At 47.9% G+C, this 21,879-nt stretch overlaps 1 protein-coding gene across 1 annotated transcript in view; it reads left to right on the forward strand.

Moving 5' to 3' along the window:
* Window positions 1-21,879, forward strand: part of LOC115126060 (peripheral-type benzodiazepine receptor-associated protein 1) — a 132,288-nt gene that overhangs the window by 66,693 nt on the left and 43,716 nt on the right. Inside the window, 6 exon segments of the mRNA XM_065023410.1 lie at window positions 14,431-14,537; window positions 14,780-14,889; window positions 15,132-16,022; window positions 16,281-16,432; window positions 16,932-17,939; window positions 18,749-19,093. Coding sequence (XP_064879482.1) covers window positions 14,431-14,537; window positions 14,780-14,889; window positions 15,132-16,022; window positions 16,281-16,432; window positions 16,932-17,939; window positions 18,749-19,093 — 2,613 coding nt within the window.

Raw genomic sequence — 21,879 nt, forward strand, 5'->3', positions numbered from 1 at the left:
CTATCCTCCCTCTCATCCAGTCTCTCTGTAGTGAGTGTCTATCCTCCCTCTCATCCAGTCTCTGTAGTGAGTGTCTATCCTCCCTCTCATCTAGTCTCTCTGTAGTGAGTGTCTATCCTCCCTCTCATCCAGTCTCTGTAGTGAGTGTCTATCCTCCCTCTCATCCAGTCTCTGTAGTCTCTGTAGTGAGTGTCTATCCTCCCTCTCATCCAGTCTCTGTAGTGAGTGTCTATCCTCCCTCTCATCCAGTCTCTGTAGTGAGTGTCTATCCTCCTCTCATCCAGTCTCTCTGTAGTGAGTGTCTATCCTCCCTCTCATCCAGTCTCTGTAGTGAGTGTCTATCCTCCTCTCTCATCTCTGTAGTGAGTGTCTCTGTAGTCTCTCTGTAGTGAGTGTCTATCCTCCCTCTCATCTAGTCTCTGTAGTGAGTGTCTATCCTCCCTCTCATCTAGTCTCTGTAGTGAGTGTCTATCCTCCCTCTCATCTAGTCTCTGTAGTGAGTGTCTATCCTCCTCTCATCTAGTCTCTGTAGTGAGTGTCTATCCTCCTCTCATCCAGTCTCTGTAGTGAGTGTCTATCCTCCCTCTCATCTAGTCTCTGTAGTGAGTGTCTATCCTCCCTCTCATCTAGTCTCTGTAGTGAGTGTCTATCCTCCCTCTCATCCAGTCTCTGTAGTGAGTGTCTATCCTCCCTCTCATCCAGTCTCTCTGTAGTGAGTGTCTATCCTCCCTCTCATCCAGTCTCTGTAGTGAGTGTCTATCCTCCCTCTCATCCAGTCTCTCTGTAGTGAGTGTCTATCCTCCCTCTCATCCAGTCTCTGTAGTGAGTGTCTATCCTCCCTCTCATCTAGTCTCTGTAGTGAGTGTCTATCCTCCCTCTCATCTAGTCTCTCTGTAGTGAGTGTCTATCCTCCCTCTCATCTAGTCTCTGTAGTGAGTGTCTATCCTCCCTCTCATCCAGTCTCTGTAGTGAGTGTCTATCCTCCCTCTCATCTAGTCTCTCTGTAGTGAGTGTCTATCCTCCCTCTCAGTCTCTGTAGTGAGTGTCTATCCTCCCTCTCATCTAGTCTCTGTAGTGAGTGTCTAGTCATCTAGTCTCCTCTCCTCCTCTCATCCAGTCTCTGTAGTGAGTGTCTATCCTCCCTCTCATCCAGTCTCTCTGTAGTGAGTGTCTATCCTCCCTCTCATCTAGTCTCTGTAGTGAGTGTCTATCCTCCCTCTCATCCAGTCTCTGTAGTGAGTGTCTATCCTCCCTCTCATCTAGTCTCTCTGTAGTGAGTGTCTATCCTCCCTCTCATCCAGTCTCTGTAGTGAGTGTCTATCCTCCCTCTCATCCAGTCTCTGTAGTGAGTGTCTATCCTCCCTCTCATCTAGTCTCTGTAGTGAGTGTCTATCCTCCTCTCATCTAGTCTCTGTAGTGAGTGTCTATCCTCCCTCTCATCTAGTCTCTGTAGTGAGTGTCTATCCTCCCTCTCATCTAGTCTCTCTGTAGTGAGTGTCTATCCTCCCTCTCATCCAGTCTCTGTAGTGAGTGTCTATCCTCCCTCTCATCTAGTCTCTGTAGTGAGTGTCTATCCTCCCTCTCATCCAGTCTCTGTAGTGAGTGTCTATCCTCCTCTCATCCAGTCTCTGTAGTGAGTGTCTATCCTCCCTCTCATCCAGTCTCTGTAGTGAGTGTCTATCCTCCTCTCATCTAGTCTCTGTAGTGAGTGTCTATCCTCCTCTCATCCAGTCTCTGTAGTGAGTGTCTATCCTCCCTCTCATCTAGTCTCTGTAGTGAGTGTCTATCCTCCCTCTCATCCAGTCTCTGTAGTGAGTGTCTATCCTCCCTCTCATCCAGTCTCTCTGTAGTGAGTGTCTATCCTCCCTCTCATCTAGTCTCTGTAGTGAGTGTCTATCCTCCCTCTCATCTAGTCTCTCTGTAGTGAGTGTCTATCCTCCCTCTCATCTAGTCTCTGTAGTGAGTGTCTATCCTCCCTCTCATCTAGTCTCTCTGTAGTGAGTGTCTATCCTCCCTCTCATCTAGTCTCTGTAGTGAGTGTCTATCCTCCCTCTCATCCAGTCTCTCTGTAGTGAGTGTCTATCCTCCCTCTCATCTAGTCTCTGTAGTGAGTGTCTATCCTCCCTCTCATCCAGTCTCTGTAGTGAGTGTCTATCCTCCCTCTCATCCAGTCTCTGTAGTGAGTGTCTATCCTCCCTCTCATCCAGTCTCTGTAGTGAGTGTCTATCCTCCCTCTCATCTAGTCTCTCTGTAGTGAGTGTCTATCCTCCTCTCATCCAGTCTCTCTGTAGTGAGTGTCTATCCTCCCTCTCATCCAGTCTCTGTAGTGAGTGTCTATCCTCCCTCTCATCCAGTCTCTGTAGTGAGTGTCTATCCTCCTCTCATCCAGTCTCTGTAGTGAGTGTCTATCCTCCCTCTCATCTAGTCTCTGTAGTGAGTGTCTATCCTCCCTCTCATCCAGTCTCTCTGTAGTGAGTGTCTATCCTCCCTCTCATCTAGTCTCTCTGTAGTGAGTGTCTATCCTCCCTCTCATCTAGTCTCTGTAGTGAGTGTCTATCCTCCCTCTCATCCAGTCTCTGTAGTGAGTGTCTATCCTCCCTCTCATCTAGTCTCTGTAGTGAGTGTCTATCCTCCCTCTCATCTAGTCTCTCTGTAGTGAGTGTCTATCCTCCCTCTCATCTAGTCTCTCTGTAGTGAGTGTCTATCCTCCCTCTCATCCAGTCTCTGTAGTGAATGTCTATCCTCCCTCTCATCCAGTCTCTGTAGTGAGTGTCTATCCTCCCTTTCATCTAGTCTCTGTAGTGAGTGTCTATCCCCCCTCTCATCTAGTCTCTGTAGTGAGTGTCTATCCTCACTCTCATCCAGTCTCTCTGTAGTGAGTGTCTATCCTCCCTCTCACCCAGTCTCTCTGTAGTGAGTGTCTATCCTCCCTCTCATCCAGTCTCTGTAGTGAGTGTCTATCCTCCCTCTCATCTAGTCTCTGTAGTGAGTGTCTATCCTCCCTCTCACCCAGTCTCTCTGTAGTTAGTGTCTATCCTCCCTCTCACCCAGTCTCTGTAGTGAGTGTCTATCCTCCCTCTCACCCAGTCTCTGTAGTGAGTGTCTATCCTCCCTCTCATCCAGTCTCTCTGTAGTGAGTGTCTATCCTCCCTCTCATCCAGTCTCTCTGTAGTGAGTGTCTATCCTCCCTCTCATCCAGTCTCTCTGTAGTGAGTGTCTATCCTCCCTCTCATCCAGTCTCTCTGTAGTGAGTGTCTATCCTCCCTCTCATCTAGTCTCTGTAGTGAGTGTCTATCCTCCCTCTCATCCAGTCTCTCTGTAGTGAGTGTCTATCCTCCCTCTCATCCAGTCTCTCTGTAGTGAGTGTCTATCCTCCCTCTCATCCAGTCTCTGTAGTGAGTGTCTATCCTCCCTCTCATCAGTCTCTCAGTGTCTATCCTCCCTCTCTCCAGTCTCTGTAGTGAGTGTCTATCCTCCCTCTCATCCAGTCTCTGTAGTGAGTGTCTATCCTCCCTCTCATCCAGTCTCTGTAGTGAGTGTCTATCCTCCCTCTCATCCTAGTCTCTGTAGTGAGTGTCTATCCTCCCCTCTCATCCAGTCTCTGTAGTGAGTGTCTATCCTCCCTCTCATCCAGTCTCTCTGTAGTGAGTGTCTATCCTCCCTCTCATCCAGTCTCTGTAGTGAGTGTCTATCCTCCCTCTCATCCAGTCTCTGTAGTGAGTGTCTATCCTCCCTCTCATCCAGTCTCTGTAGTGAGTGTCTATCCTCCCTCTCATCCAGTCTCTGTAGTGAGTGTCTATCCTCCCTCTCATCTAGTCTCTGTAGTGAGTGTCTATCCTCCCTCTCATCTAGTCTCTCTGTAGTGAGTGTCTATCCTCCCTCTCATCCAGTCTCTGTAGTGAGTGTCTATCCTCCCTCTCATCTAGTCTCTGTAGTGAGTGTCTATCCTCCCTCTCATCTAGTCTCTCTGTAGTGAGTGTCTATCCTCCTCTCATCTAGTCTCCTCTATCCTCCCTCTCATCAGTCTCTGTAGTGAGTGTCTATCCTCCCTCTCATCCAGTCTCTGTAGTGAGTGTCTATCCTCCCTCTCATCCAGTCTCTGTAGTGAGTGTCTATCCTCCCTCTCATCCAGTCTCTGTAGTGAGTGTCTATCCTCCTCTCATCCAGTCTCTCTGTAGTGAGTGTCTATCCTCCCTCTCATCCAGTCTCTGTAGTGAGTGTCTATCCTCCCTCTCATCCAGTCTCTGTAGTGAGTGTCTATCCTCCCTCTCATCCAGTCTCTGTAGTGAGTGTCTATCCTCCCTCTCTCTAGTCTCTGTAGTGAGTGTCTATCCTCCTCTCTCATCTAGTCTCTCTGTAGTGAGTGTCTATCCTCCCTCTCATCCAGTCTCTGTAGTGAGTGTCTATCCTCCCTCTCATCTGTAGTGAGTCTCTCTCATAGTGAGTGTCTATCCTCCCTCTCATCCAGTCTCTCTGTAGTGAGTGTCTATCCTCCCTCTCATCCAGTCTCTGTAGTGAGTGTCTATCCTCCCTCTCATCTAGTCTCTGTAGTGAGTGTCTATCCTCCCTCTCATCCAGTCTCTGTAGTGAGTGTCTATCCTCCCTCTCATCCAGTCTCTGTAGTGAGTGTCTATCCTCCCTCTCATCCAGTCTCTGTAGTGAGTGTCTATCCTCCCTCTCATCCAGTCTCTGTAGTGAGTGTCTATCCTCCCTCTCATCCAGTCTCTGTAGTGAGTGTCTATCCTCCCTCTCATCCAGTCTCTGTAGTGAGTGTCTATCCTCCCTCTCATCCAGTCTCTGTAGTGAGTGTCTATCCTCCCTGTCATCCAGTCTCTGTAGTGAGTGTCTATCCTCCCTCTCACCTAGTCTCTCTGTAGTGAGTGTCTATCCTCCCTCTCATCTAGTCTCTCTGTAGTGAGTGTCTATCCTCCCTCTCATCTAGTCTCTGTAGTGAGTGTCTATCCTCCCTCTCATCTAGTCTCTCTGTAGTGAGTGTCTATCCTCCCTCTCATCTAGTCTCTCTGTAGTGAGTGTCTATCCTCCCTCTCATCCAGTCTCTGTAGTGAATGTCTATCCTCCCTCTCATCCAGTCTCTGTAGTGAGTGTCTATCCTCCCTTTCATCTAGTCTCTGTAGTGAGTGTCTATCCCCCCTCTCATCTAGTCTCTGTAGTGAGTGTCTATCCTCACTCTCATCCAGTCTCTCTGTAGTGAGTGTCTATCCTCCCTCTCACCCAGTCTCTCTGTAGTGAGTGTCTATCCTCCCTCTCATCCAGTCTCTGTAGTGAGTGTCTATCCTCCCTCTCATCCAGTCTCTGTAGTGAGTGTCTATCCTCCCTCTCACCCAGTCTCTCTGTAGTGAGTGTCTATCCTCCCTCTCATCCAGTCTCTGTAGTGAGTGTCTATCCTCCCTCTCACCCAGTCTCTGTAGTGAGTGTCTATCCTCACTCTCATCCAGTCTCTCTGTAGTGAGTGTCTATCCTCCCTCTCATCTAGTCTCTCTGTAGTGAGTGTCTATCCTCCCTCTCATCTAGTCTCTGTAGTGAGTGTCTATCCTCCCTCTCATCCAGTCTCTGTAGTGAGTGTCTATCCTCCCTCTCATCCAGTCTCTGTAGTGAGTGTCTATCCTCCCTCTCATCCAGTCTCTCTGTAGTGAGTGTCTATCCTCCCTCTCATCCAGTCTCTGTAGTGAGTGTCTATCCTCCCTCTCATCCAGTCTCTCTGTAGTGAGTGTCTATCCTCCCTCTCATCCAGTCTCTGTAGTGAGTGTCTATCCTCCCTCTCATCCAGTCTCTGTAGTGAGTGTCTATCCTCCCTCTCATCAGTCTCTCTGTAGTGAGTGTCTATCCTCCCTCTCATCCAGTCTCTGTAGTGAGTGTCTATCCTCCCTCTCATCCAGTCTCTGTAGTGAGTGTCTATCCTCCTCTCATCAGTCTCTCTGTAGTGAGTCTCTCATCTAGTCTCTGTAGTGAGTGTCTATCCTCCCTCTCATCCAGTCTCTCTGTAGTGAGTGTCTATCCTCCCTCTCATCCAGTCTCTGTAGTGAGTGTCTATCCTCCCTCTCATCCAGTCTCTGTAGTGAGTGTCTATCCTCCCTCTCATCTAGTCTCTCTGTAGTGAGTGTCTATCCTCCCTCTCATCCAGTCTCTGTAGTGAGTGTCTATCCTCCCTCTCATCTAGTCTCTGTAGTGAGTGTCTATCCTCCCTCTCATCCAGTCTCTCTGTAGTGAGTGTCTATCCTCCCTCTCATCTAGTCTCTCTGTAGTGAGTGTCTATCCTCCCTCTCATCCAGTATCTCTGTAGTGAGTGTCTATCCTCCCTCTCATCTAGTCTCTGTAGTGAGTGTCTATCCTTCCTCTCATCCAGTCTCTGTAGTGACTGTCTATCCTCCCTCTCATCTAGTCTCTCTGTAGTGAGTGTCTATCCTCCCTCTCATCTAGTCTCTGTAGTGAGTGTCTATCCTCCCTCTCACTCAGTCTCTGTAGTGAGTGTCTATCCTCCCTCTCATCCAGTCTCTCTGTAGTGAATGTTTATCCTCCCTCTCATCCAGTCTCTGTAGTGAGTGTCTATCCTCCCTCTCATCTAGTCTCTGTAGTGAGTGTCTATCCTCCCTCTCATCCAGTCTCTCTGTAGTGAGTGTCTATCCTCCCTCTCATCCAGTCTCTGTAGTGAGTGTCTATCCTCCCTCTCATCCAGTCTCTGTAGTGAGTGTCTATCCTCCCTGTCATCCAGTCTCTGTAGTGAGTGTCTATCCTCCCTCTCACCTAGTCTCTCTGTAGTGAGTGTCTATCCTCCCTCTCATCTAGTCTCTGTAGTGAGTGTCTATCCTCCCTCTCATCTAGTCTCTGTGTAGTGAGTGTCTATCCTCCCTCTCATCTAGTCTCTGTAGTGAGTGTCTATCCAACCTCTCATATAGTCTCTCTGTAGTGAGTGTCTATCCTCCCTCTCATCTAGTCTCTCTGTAGTGAGTGTCTATCCTCCCTCTCATCTAGTCTCTGTAGTGAGTGTCTATCCTCCCTTTCATCTAGTCTCTGTAGTGAGTGTCTATCCTCCCTCTCATCTAGTCTCTGTAGTGAGTGTCTATCCTCCCTCTCATCCAGTCTCTGTAGTGAGTGTCTATCCTCCCTCTCATCCAGTCTCTCTGTAGTGAGTGTCTATCCTCCCTCTCATCCAGTCTCTGTAGTGAGTGTCTATCCTCCCTCTCATCTAGTCTCTCTGTAGTGAGTGTCTATCCTCCCTCTCATCCAGTCTCTGTAGTGAGTGTCTATCCTCCCTCTCATCTAGTCTCTGTAGTGAGTGTCTATCCTCCCTCTCATCCAGTCTCTGTAGTGAGTGTCTATCCTCCCTCTCATCTAGTCTCTCTGTAGTGAGTGTCTATCCTCCCTCTCATCCAGTCTCTCTGTAGTGAGTGTCTATCCTCCCTCTCATCTAGTCTCTCTGTAGTGAGTGTCTATCCTCCCTCTCATCCAGTCTCTCTGTAGTGAGTGTCTATCCTCCCTCTCATCCAGTCTCTGTAGTGAGTGTCTATCCTCCCTCTCATCCAGTCTCTCTGTAGTGAGTGTCTATCCTCCCTCTCATCCAGTCTCTGTAGTGAGTGTCTATCCTCCCTCTCATCCAGTCTCTGTAGTGAGTGTCTATCCTCCCTCTCATCCAGTCTCTGTAGTGAGTGTCTATCCTCCCTCTCATCCAGTCTCTGTAGTGAGTGTCTATCCTCCCTCTCATCCAGTCTCTCTGTAGTGAGTGTCTATCCTCCCTCTCATCCAGTATCTCTGTAGTGAGTGTCTATCCTCCCTCTCATCCAGTCTCTGTGTAGTGAGTGTCTCCTCCCTCTCATCCAGTCTCTCTGTAGTGAGTGTCTATCCTCCCTCTCATCCAGTCTCTGTAGTGAGTGTCTATCCTCCCTCTCATCCAGTCTCTCTGTAGTGAGTGTCTATCCTCCCTCTCATCCAGTCTCTCTGTAGTGAGTGTCTATCCTCCCTCTCATCCAGTCTCTGTAGTGAGTGTCTATCCAACCTCTCATCTAGTCTCTCTGTAGTGAGTGTCTATCCTCCCTCTCATCCAGTATCTCTGTAGTGAGTGTCTATCCTCCCTCTCATCTAGTCTCTGTAGTGAGTGTCTATCCTCCCTCTCATCTAGTCTCTCTGTAGTGAGTGTCTATCCTCCCTCTCATCTAGTCTCTGTAGTGAGTGTCTATCCTCCCTCTCATCCAGTCTCTGTAGTGAGTGTCTATCCTCCCTCTCATCTAGTCTCTGTAGTGAGTGTCTATCCTCCCTCTCATCCAGTCTCTGTAGTGAGTGTCTATCCTCCCTCTCATCTAGTCTCTGTAGTGAGTGTCTATCCTCCTTCTCATCAAGTCTCTCTGTAGTGAGTGTCTATCCTCCCTCTCATCCAGTCTCTGTAGTGAGTGTCTATCCTCCCTCTTATCTAGTCTCTGTAGTGAGTGTCTATCCTCCCTCTCATCTAGTCTCTGTAGTGAGTGTCTATCCTCCCTCTCATCCAGTCTCTGTAGTGAGTGTCTATCCTCCCTCTCATCTAGTCTCTGTAGTGAGTGTCTATCCTCCCTCTCATCCAGTCTCTGTAGTGAGTGTCTATCCTCCCTCTCATCCAGTCTCTCTGTAGTGAGTGTCTATCCTCCCTCTCATCCAGTCTCTGTAGTGAGTGTCTATCCTCCCTCTCATCTAGTCTCTGTAGTGAGTGTCTATCCTCCCTCTCATCCAGTCTCTGTAGTGACTGTCTATCCTCCCTCTCATTAAGTCTCTCTGTAGTGAGTGTCTATCCTCCCTCTCATCTAGTCTCTGTAGTGAGTGTCTATCCTCCCTCTCATCCAGTCTCTGTAGTGAGTGTCTATCCTCCCTCTCATCCAGTCTCTCTGTAGTGAGTGTCTATCCTCCCTCTCATCCAGTCTCTGTAGTGAGTGTCTATCCTCCCTCTCATCCAGTCTCTCTGTAGTGAGTGTCTATCCTCCCTCTCATCCAGTCTCTCTGTAGTGAGTGTCTATCCTCCCTCTCATCCAGTCTCTGTAGTGAGTGTCTATCCTCCTCTCATCCAGTCTCTGTAGTGAGTGTCTATCCTCCCTCTCATCCAGTCTCTGTAGTGAGTGTCTATCCTCCCTCTCATCCAGTCTCTGTAGTGAGTGTCTATCCTCCCTCTCATCCAGTCTCTGTAGTGAGTGTCTATCCTCCCTCTCATCTAGTCTCTGTAGTGAGTGTCTATCCTCCCTCTCATCTAGTCTCTGTAGTGAGTGTCTATCCTCCCTCTCATCTAGTCTCTGTAGTGAGTGTCTATCCTCCCTCTCATCTGTAGTGAGTGTCTATCCTCCCTCTCATCTAGTCTCTCTGTAGTGAGTGTCTATCCTCCCTCTCATCTAGTCTCTCTGTAGTGAGTGTCTATCCTCCCTCTCATCCAGTCTCTGTAGTGAGTGTCTATCCTCCTCTCATCAGTCCTGTAGTGAGTCTATCCTCCCTTTCATCTAGTCTCTGTAGTGAGTGTCTATCCTCCCTCTCATCTAGTCTCTGTAGTGAGTGTCTATCCTCCTCTCATCCAGTCTCTCTGTAGTGAGTGTCTATCCTCCCTCTCATCCAGTCTCTGTAGTGAGTGTCTATCCTCCCTCTCATCCAGTCTCTCTGTAGTGAGTGTCTATCCTCCCTCTCATCCAGTCTATCCTCTCTGTAGTGAGTGTCTATCCTCCCTCTCATCCAGTCTCTGTAGTGAGTGTCTATCCTCCTCTCACCCAGTCTCTGTAGTGAGTGTCTATCCTCCTCTCATCCAGTCTCTCTGTAGTGAGTGTCTATCCTCCCTCTCATCCAGTATCTCTGTAGTGAGTGTCTATCCTCCCTCATCATCCAGTCTCTCCAGTCTCTGTAGTGAGTGTCTATCCTCCTCTCTTATCTAGTCTCTGTAGTGAGTGTCTATCCTCCCTCTCATCTCTGTAGTCTATCCTCCTCTCATCTAGTCTCTGTAGTGAGTGTCTATCCTCCCTCTAATCTAGTCTCTGTAGTGGGTGTCTATCCTCCCTCTCATCTAGTCTATGTAGTGAGTGTCTATCCTCCCTCTCATCTAGTCTCTGTAGTGAGTGTCTATCCTCCCTCTCATCCTGTCTCTGTAGTGAGTGTCTATCCTCCCTCTCATCTAGTCTCTGTAGTGAGTGTCTATCCTCCCTCTCATCCAGTCTATGTAGTGAGTGTCTATCCTCCCTCTCATCCAGTCTCTGTAGTGAGTGTCTATCCTCCCTCTCATCCTGTCTCTGTAGTGAGTGTCTATCCTCCCTCTCATCTAGTCTCTGTAGTGAGTGTTTATCCTCCCTCTCATCCAGTCTATGTAGTGAGTGTCTATCCTCCCTCTCATCCAGTCTCTCTGTAGTGAGTGTCTATCCTCCCTCTCATCCAGTCTCTGTAGTGAGTGTCTATCCTCCCTCTCATCTAGTCTCTGTAGTGAGTGTCTATCCTCCCTCTCATCCAGTCTCTGTAGTGAGTGTCTATCCTCCCTCTCATCCAGTCTCTCTGTAGTGAGTGTCTATCCTCCCTCTCATCCAGTCTCTGTAGTGAGTGTCTATCCTCCCTCTCATCTAGTCTCTCTGTAGTGAGTGTCTATCCTCCCTCTCATCCAGTCTCTGTAGTGAGTGTCTATCCTCCCTCTCATCTAGTATCTCTGTAGTGAGTGTCTATCCTCCCTCTCATCTAGTATCTCTGTAGTGTGTGTCTCCTCCCTCTCATCCAGTCTCTGTAGTGAGTGTCTATCCTCCCTCTTATCTAGTCTCTGTAGTGAGTGTCTATCCTCCCTCTAATCTAGTCTCTGTAGTGGGTGTCTATCCTCCCTCTCATCTAGTCTATGTAGTGAGTGTCTATCCTCCCTCTAATCTAGTCTCTGTAGTGGGTGTCTATCCTCCCTCTCATCTAGTCTATGTAGTGAGTGTCTATCCTCCCTCTCACTCAGTCTCTGTAGTGAGTGTCTATCCTCCCTCTCATCCTGTCTCTGTAGTGAGTGTCTATCCTCCCTCTCATCTAGTCTCTGTAGTGAGTGTCTATCCTCCCTCTCATCCAGTCTATGTAGTGAGTGTCTATCCTCCCTCTCATCCAGTCTCTGTAGTGAGTGTCTATCCTCCCTCTCATCCTGTCTCTGTAGTGAGTGTCTATCCTCCCTCTCATCTAGTCTCTGTAGTGAGTGTCTATCCTCCCTCTCACCCAGTCTATGTAGTGAGTGTCTATCCTCCCTCTCATCCAGTCTCTCTGTAGTGAGTGTCTATCCTCCCTCTCATCCAGTCTCTGTAGTGAGTGTCTATCCTCCCTCTCATCTAGTCTCTGTAGTGAGTGTCTATCCTCCCTCTCATCCAGTCTCTGTAGTGAGTGTCTATCCTCCCTCTCATCCAGTCTCTCTGTAGTGAGTGTCTATCCTCCCTCTCATCCAGTCTCTGTAGTGAGTGTCTATCCTCCCTCTCATCTAGTCTCTGTAGTGAGTGTCTATCCTCCCTCTCATCCAGTCTCTCTGTAGTGAATGTTTATCCTCCCTCTCATCCAGTCTCTGTAGTGAGTGTCTATCCTCCCTCTCATCTAGTCTCTGTAGTGAGTGTCTATCCTCCCTCTCATCCAGTCTCTCTGTCGTGTCTATCCTCCCTCTCATCTAGTCTCTCTGTAGTGAGTGTCTATCCTCCCTCTCACCCAGTCTCTGTAGTGAGTGTCTATCCTCCCTCTCATCTAGTCTCTCTGTAGTGAGTGTCTATCCTCCCTCTCATCCAGTCTCTGTAGTGAGTGTCTATCCTCCCTCTCATCCAGTCTCTCTGTAGTGAGTGTCTATCCTCCCTCTCATCTAGTCTCTGTAGTGAGTGTCTATCCTCCCTCTCATCTAGTCTCTGTAGTGAGTGTCTATCCTCCCTCTCATCCAGTCTCTCTGTAGTGAGTGTCTATCCTCCCTCTCACCTAGTCTCTCTGTAGTGAGTGTCTATCCTCCCTCTCATCTAGTCTCTGTAGTGAGTGTCTATCCTCCCTCTCATCTAGTCTCTCTGTAGTGAGTGTCTATCCTCCCTCTCATCTAGTCTCTGTAGTGAGTGTCTATCCTCCCTCTCATCCAGTCTCTTTGTAGTGAGTGTCTATCCTCCCTCTCACCTAGTCTCTCTGTAGTGAGTGTCTACCCTCCCTCTCATCTAGTCTCTGTAGTGAGTGTCTATCCTCCCTCTCACCTAGTCTCTCTGTAGTGAGTGTCTATCCTCCCTCTTATCTAGTCTCTGTAGTGAGTGTCTATCCTCCCTCTAGTCTCACCTAGTCTCTGTAGTGAGTGTCTATCCTCCCTCTCATCTCTGTAGTGAGTGTCTATCCTCCCTCTCACCTAGTCTCTCTGTAGTGAGTGTCTACCCTCCCTCTCATCTAGTCTCTGTAGTGAGTGTCTATCCTCCCTCTCATCTAGTATCTCTGTAGTGAGTGTCTATCCTCCCTCTCACCTAATCTCTCTGTAGTGAGTCTGTAGTTAGTGTCTATCCTCCCTCTCATCCAGTCTATGTAGTGAGTGTCTATCCTCCCTCTCATCCAGTCTCTCTGTAGTGAGTGTCTATCCTCCCTCTCATCCAGTCTCTGTAGTGAGTGTCTATCCTCCCTCTCATCTAGTCTCTGTAGTGAGTGTCTATCCTCCCTCTCATCCTGTAGTGAATGTTTATCCTCCCTCTCATCCAGTCTCTGTAGTGAGTGTCTATCCTCCCTCTCATCTAGTCTATGTAGTGAGTGTCTATCCTCCCTCTCATCCAGTCTCTCTGTCGTGTCTATCCTCCCTCTCATCTAGTCTCTCTGTAGTGAGTGTCTGTCCTCCCTCTCACCCAGTCTCTGTAGTGAGTGTCTATCCTCCCTCTCATCTAGTCTCTCTGTAGTGAGTGTCTATCCTCCCTCTCACTCAGTCTCTGTAGTGAGTGTCTATCCTCCTTCTCATCCAGTCTCTCTGTAGTGAGTGTCTATCCTCCCTCTTATCTAGTCTCTGTAGTGAGTGTCTATCCTCCCTCTCACCTAGTCTCTCTGTAGTGAGTGTCTATCCTCCCTCTCATCTAGTCTCTCTGTAGTGAGTGTCTATCCTCCCTCTCATCTAGTCTCTGTAGTGAGTGTCTATCCTCCCTCTCATCCAGTATCTCTGTAGTGAGTGTCTATCCTCCCTCTCATCTAGTCTCTGTAGTGAGTGTCTATCCTCCCTCTCATCTAGTCTCTCTGTAGTGAGTGTCTATCCTCCCTCTCATCTAGTCTCTCTGTAGTGAGTGTCTACCCTCCCTCTCATCTAGTCTCTGTAGTGAGTGTCTATCCTCCCTCTCATCTAGTCTCTGTAGTGAGTGTCTATCCTCCCTCTCATCCAGTCTCTCTGTAGTGAGTGTCTATCCTCCCTCTCACCTAGTCTCTCTGTAGTGAGTGTCTACCCTCCCTCTCATCTAGTCTCTGTAGTGAGTGTCTATCCTCCCTCTCATCTAGTATCTCTGTAGTGAGTGTCTATCCTCCCTCTCACCTAGTCTCTCTGTAGTGAGTCTGTAGTGAGTGTCTATCCTCCCTCTCACCCAGTCTCTGTAGTGAGTGTCTATCCTCCCTCTCACCCATCCAGCCAGACACTACCAACAACAGCTGGCTCTCTAAAGCTCATATTTAGTGAGATAATCCCAGTGCTGTGGATTCTGTTTTGGATTATAAAAGGTTGTAGTAGTTGTGTGTGATTATCCTGAAAAGTTTTTTTCCCAGGCGGGGAGCTATAAATATGATGTCTGTTTTCTCATTGTTTACATGTAGTGTATCATTCATACCCTATAACTAGTCATACGACCAGACGACGAACAAACACACGGCATTTCTATCAGTGTGTTTTTATATCAGTGTGTCTATTGGAACCCTATCTGCCCTGGTCAACACGTTTTGCCCTATATAGGGATGTAGTGCACTGTAGCCTGTAGGGAATAGGGTGTTTGTGTGTTTGTGTCGGCCTGCAGTATTAGCCAGAGGAAAACATAGGCGGTCATCATTAAGCTGATGCTGTGAGTATTTTGAGAGAAGGTACTGTTTAAGTGGCCACTGTCCCAATCCACTGTGAACTGTACCCAGCTGCCCCACGTTATACATAAATCTCTTTGCAGAATCTCTGATGTAGAGGGAGTAAGTCGATGACAGAAAAACAATAATAATCATGCTTGTGGCCTTCTGCTATTCAGGAGGCATTGATCCAGCCAGGGGGTGGGAAGGTTTTGACCTCTGATGACAGATCAAAGTTCCAATACGAAGTATATACCATTTAGCAAGCACTTTTATCTAAAGACACTTTACACTCCAGTGAGTGCTATAAAAAAAAAATCTTCATGAATATGTAATATTTTCCTGGACAAAACCGTGCGTGAATTTAAATTGCCGGCGTCAAGCTCTTACCCACCAACCAGCACAGAGTACAACATGTTTCCAGAGCCTCATTGTTGACTGTCATGTTGTCAGGTTGACACGGCCAGTGAAGTGGAGGAGCTGGACATCGATGTATCCCCAGCGCCTTACACAGCTCTCAGGGGAGCCTCCCAGCTACAGGTGTTCATTGCCAGATATAGGTAAGGACTGGCAGACAGAGCGTCGGCCAAATCAGCCGTATGACTTCACTTTGTTGTTGATTTCTACTAGTTATTGTTTAGATGCTAGATTTAGTGGCGTTAATTAGTAGAAAAAAATTAAAGAATGTTTCTTCTTCTTCTTTTTCACAGAGAATCTCTTTATACAACAGTCAACAATAACAATGAGATGCGTTGTGTTTCTAATACTTTAGCGTTGATAATATGGCTTTATTTTTCTCCAGCTATAACCCTTACGATGGTCCCAATGATAACCCAGAGGTGGAGCTGCCTCTCACCGCTGGGGAGTACATCTATGTTTATGGCGGTATGGATGACGATGGCTTCTATGAAGGTGGGACTTCTCCAAAACCTTACGTTTTAACATTGAAAGTAAAAAATAAATTAGAAAAATGTACACTGAAATGTTAACACTAAAATATTTGATTTTTTTAATGTTGAAATGTTAACACTGAAAGTTAAAATTTTAACATATTAACACCCCCCAATTTTCTTTTTTTTTTAACACTGTCAAAGTTTTTAGTGTCTGAAACAAAACACCAAATGGAAGTCCCCTCTCTCTCTGTCCCTCTTCAGGAGAGCTGATGGACGGGCGAAGAGGGCTGGTCCCCTCCAACTTTGTGGAGCGTGTCTCAGACGACGACATGATAAGCGCCCACGTTCCAGAGGGCACGGATATATCCCACAACTCCCTGCTGGACAGCAGCCTGCACAGCGCCAGTCACCAGCACCACCTCTGCCTTGGGGGCCCAGGTACCTCTGAGAGGACAGACCCTACGTCAGCAGCCTCCGTCCCGGTTTCTCTCTCCGTCCCCTCAGGGGAGCAGTTCCCCTCGGATCCATCCCTCCCAGCCCCCCTCACCAACGGCCTGGATCTGGACCTAGAGGTGGGGGTGGGCACTGTGCCTTACCCGCGCAAGCTCACCCTCATCAAGCAGCTGGCCAAGAGCATCATCATCAGCTGGGACGGACCGCTGGTGCCGGCGGGCTGGGGCAACGTGTGGAGCTACAATGTATACGTGGACCAGGAGCTGAAGCTCAACGTGCCCTTCGGCTCCCAGACTAAAGCTGTCCTAGAGAGACTAGACGTCACCCTCAAGGCCTACCGGGTGTCTGTGCAGAGCCTGACGGAGCGCGGCAACTCGGACCAGCTCCGTTGCTCATTACTGGTGGGCAGGGACGTGTGTGTGGCGCCCACCCAGCTCAGAGTCGACCGGGTCACCGCCACCTCGGCCAGCCTGGCCTGGCTGCCGAGCAACAGTAACTATGTGCATGTTGTGTCCTTGAACGAGGAGGAGATGGAACTGGTGAAGGCTGGCAGATACTCACTGTGCCTCGGTAACCTCACGCCCAGCCTTCAGTACACAGTCAAGGTGGAGGCTCAGCCGCACCAAACCCCCTGGGAGATTCCCCAGGAGAGACGGGAACACAAGACCGCCACCACCACCTTCACCACGCTGGCCGCAGGTACGTGTTGCGAGACGGATGAGAGATACTGAAGATCAGAGATACTCAAGTCCAAGTAAGGAGGGCTGAGGAACTGCTGGTTTTATGATTCTACATGAAAGCTAGTTTGATTCATGTCAGTGATTTGCCAGAGATTCCACTCAACTGGTGTCCTCTGTCTTTAAAACAGTCCCTGATTAGAGAAGAGGAATGTAGTCAGGGGGCTGTTTATGAGCTGAGATTTGCTCGTGGTTTGATGTTTAATCCTTCGTCTCCCAGGCCCCCCAGACGCTCCTCTGGGCGTGCAGCTGGAGCAGGGGCCGTCCCTGGGAATCGCCCTCATCAGCTGGCTGCCTGTCACCATCGATGCTGCTGGGACCTCCAACGGGGTCCGCGTCACCGGATACACAATCTACGCTGACAAGAGAAAGGCGAGAACTGTAGTATTGTGTTTCTTCACTGGACACAGAGTGTTTTAGGTTTTGGATGTAAAAGACAACGAAATTATGATGGGAGGGATAGTTCTGAAATTAGTTTGAATTGAGTGTGTCTGTCAGACCAGTGTTTTAGGAGAGGTTCTGGTCTCTAAAGGCCCGTTGAGTGTGTCGATCCGGCCAGTGTTTTAGGAGAGGTTCTGGACTCGAAAGGCCCACTGAGTGTGTCTGTCAGGCCAGTGTTTTAGGAGAGGTTCTGGGCTCTAAAGGCCCATTGAGAGTGTCTGTCAGGCCAGTGTTTTAAGAGAGTTTCTGTATTGCTCTCTTTCTCAAGACAGTGGTGTGTGTTTGTGTTCCAGTATTTGTCGGTGATTCGGCTTCGACTGTAGTGATGTCTTGTCCCACGCTGCTGACTTTTCTATTGTTTGTCTCAGAGGTGTGAGGATAGTGTGTGTCTGTGCTGTTGACCCCTCTCTCCTCTCCTGCAATACTCTAGGTGTTGGAGGTGTCATCCCCAACGGCGGGCAGTGCCCTGATGGGCCCGTCTCAGATCCAGTCCCTGATGGCAGCCCACGAGCTCACTGTGCGCACCATGTCTGCCCATGGGGAGTCCATCGACTCTGTGCCAGTCAACGTGCCCACCAAGTTGTCCAACATCATGACCGGCCAGGCTTCGGCCGCCTCCTGCTCCTCGTCAACCCCCATTCGTCAGTCAGCCCCTGTTCACCAGTCGCCCTCCTACCAGTCAACCCCTATCTACCAGTCGCCACACTACCAGTCACCCCCAGTGCATCAGTCAACTCCTGTCCACCAGTCGCCCCCCTACCAGTCACCCCCAGTGCATCAGTCAACTCCTGTTCACCAGTCGCCCTCCTACCAGTCACCCCCAGTGCATCAGTCAACTCCTGTCCACCAGTCGCCCCACTACCAGTCACCCCCAGTGCATCAGTCAACCCCTATCTACCAGTCGCCCTCCTACCAGTCACCCCCAGTGCATCAGTCAACTCCTGTCCACCAGTCCACCAGTCACCCCAGTGCATCAGTCAACTCCTCCACCAGTCAGTCACCCCCAGTGCATCAGTCAACTCCTGTCCACCAGTCGCCCTCCTACCAGTCACCCCCAGTGCATCAGTCATCTCCTGTCCACCAGTCGCCCCCCTACCTGTCTTCGTCACCACACGTCCAGCCCCAATCCCCATCTTATGGGAACTCAGCTGCCAAAGTGTCCACGCTGCCCTACGCCACTGCCTCGCCGCCACTAGACGTCGCCCACGCCATGGGCCCTAACGGGGCCCTCCACACAGAGGCCTGCTCCCCACACCCTGCCTCGTACGCGGAGGTCTGGGCTAACCCCTTAGCAAAATCTCCTGTCCCCCCTTGGGCTGCCTTGGCAGTGCTTGAGGCTATGTCATCTCCAGTAGCACTAAACTATCAGGCCAAGTTACCATCACTACCGTCAGCCTATCAGGCCATGCTACCATCAGCTTCTCACATCAACACAACGGTATGTACAACACTGCTTAAACACCTGCTCTAGAACTCGTATTAAGAACTCTCATCTAGAACTGTCATATAGAACTATAAAACTCACCTGCTCTAGAACTCTCATCTAGAATTCTAAAACTCACCTGCTCTAGAACTCTCATCTAGAATTCTAAAACTCACCTGCTCTAGAAGTGTCATCTAGAACTCCCCTGATCTAGAACTCTCATATCGAACTCACCTGCTCTAGAACACTCATCTAGAACTCTAGAACTAACCTCCTCTAGAATGCTCATCTAGAACTCTAGGTCTCACCTGCTCTAGAACTCTCATCTAAAACTCTAAAACTCTCATGCTCTAAAATTCTCTAACTCACCTGCTCTAGAACTCTCATCTAGAACTCTAAAACTCACCTGCTCTAGAAGTGTCATCTAGAACTCCCCTGCTCTAGAACTCTCATATCGAACTCACCTGCTCTAGAACACTCATCTAGAACTCTAGGTCTCACCTGCTCTAGAATGCTCATCTAGAACTCTAAAACTTACATGCTCCATAACTCTTATTTAGAACTCTAGAACTCACCTACTCTATAACTCTCATCTAGAACTCTAGAACTTACTTGCTCTAGAACATTAATCTAGAACTCACTTGCTTGAGAACACTCATCTAGAACTTACCTGCTCTAGAATGTTCATCTAGAACTCTAGAACTCACCTACTCTAGAACACTCATCTAGAACCTCTAGAACTCACCTGTCGTTATCTAGTCTACATTACTGTAGCTATGTTGACTAAGCGTATGTAATACTGTATATCCTTGTCCTCCAACCAGAGCCCACATCTAGGCCCAGCAGCGGCCACTGAGCAGAGCAGAGCAGACACAGACCGCCCCAGAGTTCTCCGTCCTGTCATGTCCATCACAGACTTTCTCCCTGTGGAGGACGACTCCCGTGTCAACCTTTCAACCCCTGAGCCCTACCCCACCCCGCCCAAGGCCCTTGTGCCACCCGCTGGGGACCTCATCAACCCCCTGGACACACAGCCTCTCCGGCCCCCCAGAGCCCCCTCTCCCTTGGAATCAGAACCAGACTACTCCATGGAGAGGCCGACCACACGCTTGGTGTCCATGGAGGAGTTCCTCAGTCAGGACCAGGACACAGGCTTCAACAGGCAGCAGGTTGGTTAGTTAATTAGTTAATTAGTTAATTAGTTAATTAGGTAGGTAGGTAGGTAGGTAGGTAGGTAGGTAGGTAGGTAGGTAGGTTCAGTGCATTTGGAAAGTATTCAGGCCACTTGACATTTTTTCCTCATTAATCTACACACAATACCCCATAAAGAAAAAGCAAAAAGAGTTCAATCTCGGTTTCATCAGACCAGGAAATGTTGTTTCTCATGGTCTGAGAGTCTTTAGGTGCCTTTTGGGAAAACTCCAAGCGGGCTGTCATGTGCCTTTTTACTGAGGAGTGGCTTCCATCTGGCCACTTTAACATAAAGGCCTGATTGGTGGAGGGCTGCAGAGATGGTTGTCCTTCTGGAAGGTTCTCCCATCTCCACAGAAGAACTCTGGAGCTCTCTCAGAATGACCATCAGGTTCTTGGTCACCTCCCTGACCAAGGCCCTTCTCCCCTGATTGCTCAGTTTGGCCGGGCGGCCAGCTCTAGGAAGAGTCTTGGTGGTTCCAAACTTCTTCCATTTAAGAATGCCACTGTGTTCTTGGGGACCTTTAATGCAGCAGAATGATGGAGACCACTGTGTTCTTGGGGACCTTTAATGCAGCAGAATGATGGAGACCACTGTGTTCTTGGGGACCTTTAATGCAGCAGAATGATGGAGGCCACTGTGTTCTTGGGGACCTTTAATGCAGCAGAATGATGGAGACCACTGTGTTCTTGGGGACCTTTAATGCAGCAGAATGATGGAGACCACTGTGTTCTTGGGGACCTTTAATGCAGCAGAATGATGGAGACCACTGTGTTCTTGGGGACCTTTAATGCAGCAGAATGATGGAGACCACTGTGTTCTTGGGGACCTTCAATGCAGCAGAAAGGTTTCTGATACCCTTCCCCAGATCTGTTCCTCGACACAATCCTGTCTCTGAGCTCTACGGACAGTTCCTTTGACCTCATGGCTTGGTTTTTGCTCTGACATGCACTGTCAACTGTGGGACCTTATATAGACAGGTGTGTTGCCTTTCCAAATCATGTCCAATCAATTGAATTTACCACAGGTGGACTCCAATCATGTTGTAGAAACACCTCAAGGATGATCAATGGAAACAAGATGCATCTGAGCTCCATTTCGAGTGTCATAGCAAAGGGTCTGAATAAGGTATTTCTGTTTTTAATTTGAACAAATTTAGCTGAAATTCTAAAAAAAAAACTGTTTTTGCTTTTTCATTATGAGGTATTGTGTGTAGATTTTATTTGATTGAATCCATTTTAGAATACGGCTGTAACATAAATGTTGAACAAGTCAAAGGGTCTGAATAGTTATAGTTATGTAGTTAGTTCATTAATTTATTACTTAATTAGTTTGTTAGTACTGACCTGTGCTTCTTTGAATTTGTTTCATTAGTCCATTGTTGATGTGGTCCCCAAAATGTTTTGCATGTCAGCAATCAAGTTTTCAAGATAAATAACTTTCAAAATACAGAAATACAGCCGCTATTGTGTTTTACATCATATGATACAAAATGCATAATACCGGCTGTATTTCTGTATATTGAAAGTTATATACTGTATCTTGAAAACTTGATTGCTGACATGCAAAACATTTTGGAGATTACATCAACAATGAATAGAACAAATACCAAATACCTTTAAATGTCATGGCCAGTTTGCCCTAGCTCTAGGAAAAGCCTTTAGGATCATTATCTCTTGTTTAGATTAATCAGTTACTGCCCTAGCTCTAGGAAAAGCCTTTAGGATCATTATCTATTGTTTAGATTAACCAGTTACTGCCCTAGCTCTAGGAAAAGCCTTGGGATCATTATCTCTTGTTTAGATTAACCCGTTACTGCCCTAGCTCTAGGAAAAGCCTTGGGATCATTATCTCTTGTTTAGATTAACCAGTTACTGCCCTAGCTCTAGGAAAAGCCTTGGGATCATTATCTCTGGTTTAGATTAATCAGTTACTGCCCTAGCTCTAGGAAAAGCCTTTGGGATCATTATCTCTTGTTTAGATTAATCAGTTACTGCCCTAGCTCTAGGAAAAGCCTTTAGGATCATTATCTCTTGTTTAGATTAACCAGTTACTGCCCTAGCTCTAGGAAAAGCGTTTAGGATCATTATCTCTTGTTTAGATTAACCAGTTACTGCCCTAGCTCTAGGAAAAGCCCTGGGATCATTATCTCTTGTTTAGATTAATCAGTTACTGCCCTAGCTCTAGGAAAAGCCTTTAGGATCGTTATCTCTTGTTTAGATTAACCAGTTACTGCCCTAGCTCTAGGAAAAGCCTTGGGATCATTATCTCTTGTTTAGATTAATCAGTTACTGCCCTAGCTCTAGGAAAAGCCTTTGGGATCATTATCTCTTGTTTAGATTAACCAGTTACTGCCCTAGCTCTAGGAAAAGCCTTGGGATCATTATCTCTTGTTTAGATTAACCAGTTACTGCCCTAGCTCTAGGAAAAGCCTTTAGGATCATTATCTCTTGTTTAGATTAACCAATTACTGCCCTAGCTCTAGGAAAAGCCTTGGGATCATTATATCTTGTTTAGATTAACCAATTACTGCCCTAGCTCTAGGAAAAGCCTCGGGATCATTATCTCTTGTTTAGATTAACCAATTACTGCCCTAGCTCTAGGAAAAGCCTCGGGATCATTATCTCTTGTTTAGATTAACCAATTACTGCCCTAGCTCTAGGAAAAGCCTTGGGATCATTATATCTTGTTTAGATTCATCAGTTACTGCCCTAGCTCTAGGAAAAGCCTTGGGATCATTATATCTTGTTTAGATTCATCAGT

This window comes from Oncorhynchus nerka, linkage group LG10, assembly GCF_034236695.1.
Source record: "Oncorhynchus nerka isolate Pitt River linkage group LG10, Oner_Uvic_2.0, whole genome shotgun sequence".
In the NCBI taxonomy this organism is placed as follows: Eukaryota; Metazoa; Chordata; class Actinopteri; order Salmoniformes; family Salmonidae; genus Oncorhynchus; species Oncorhynchus nerka.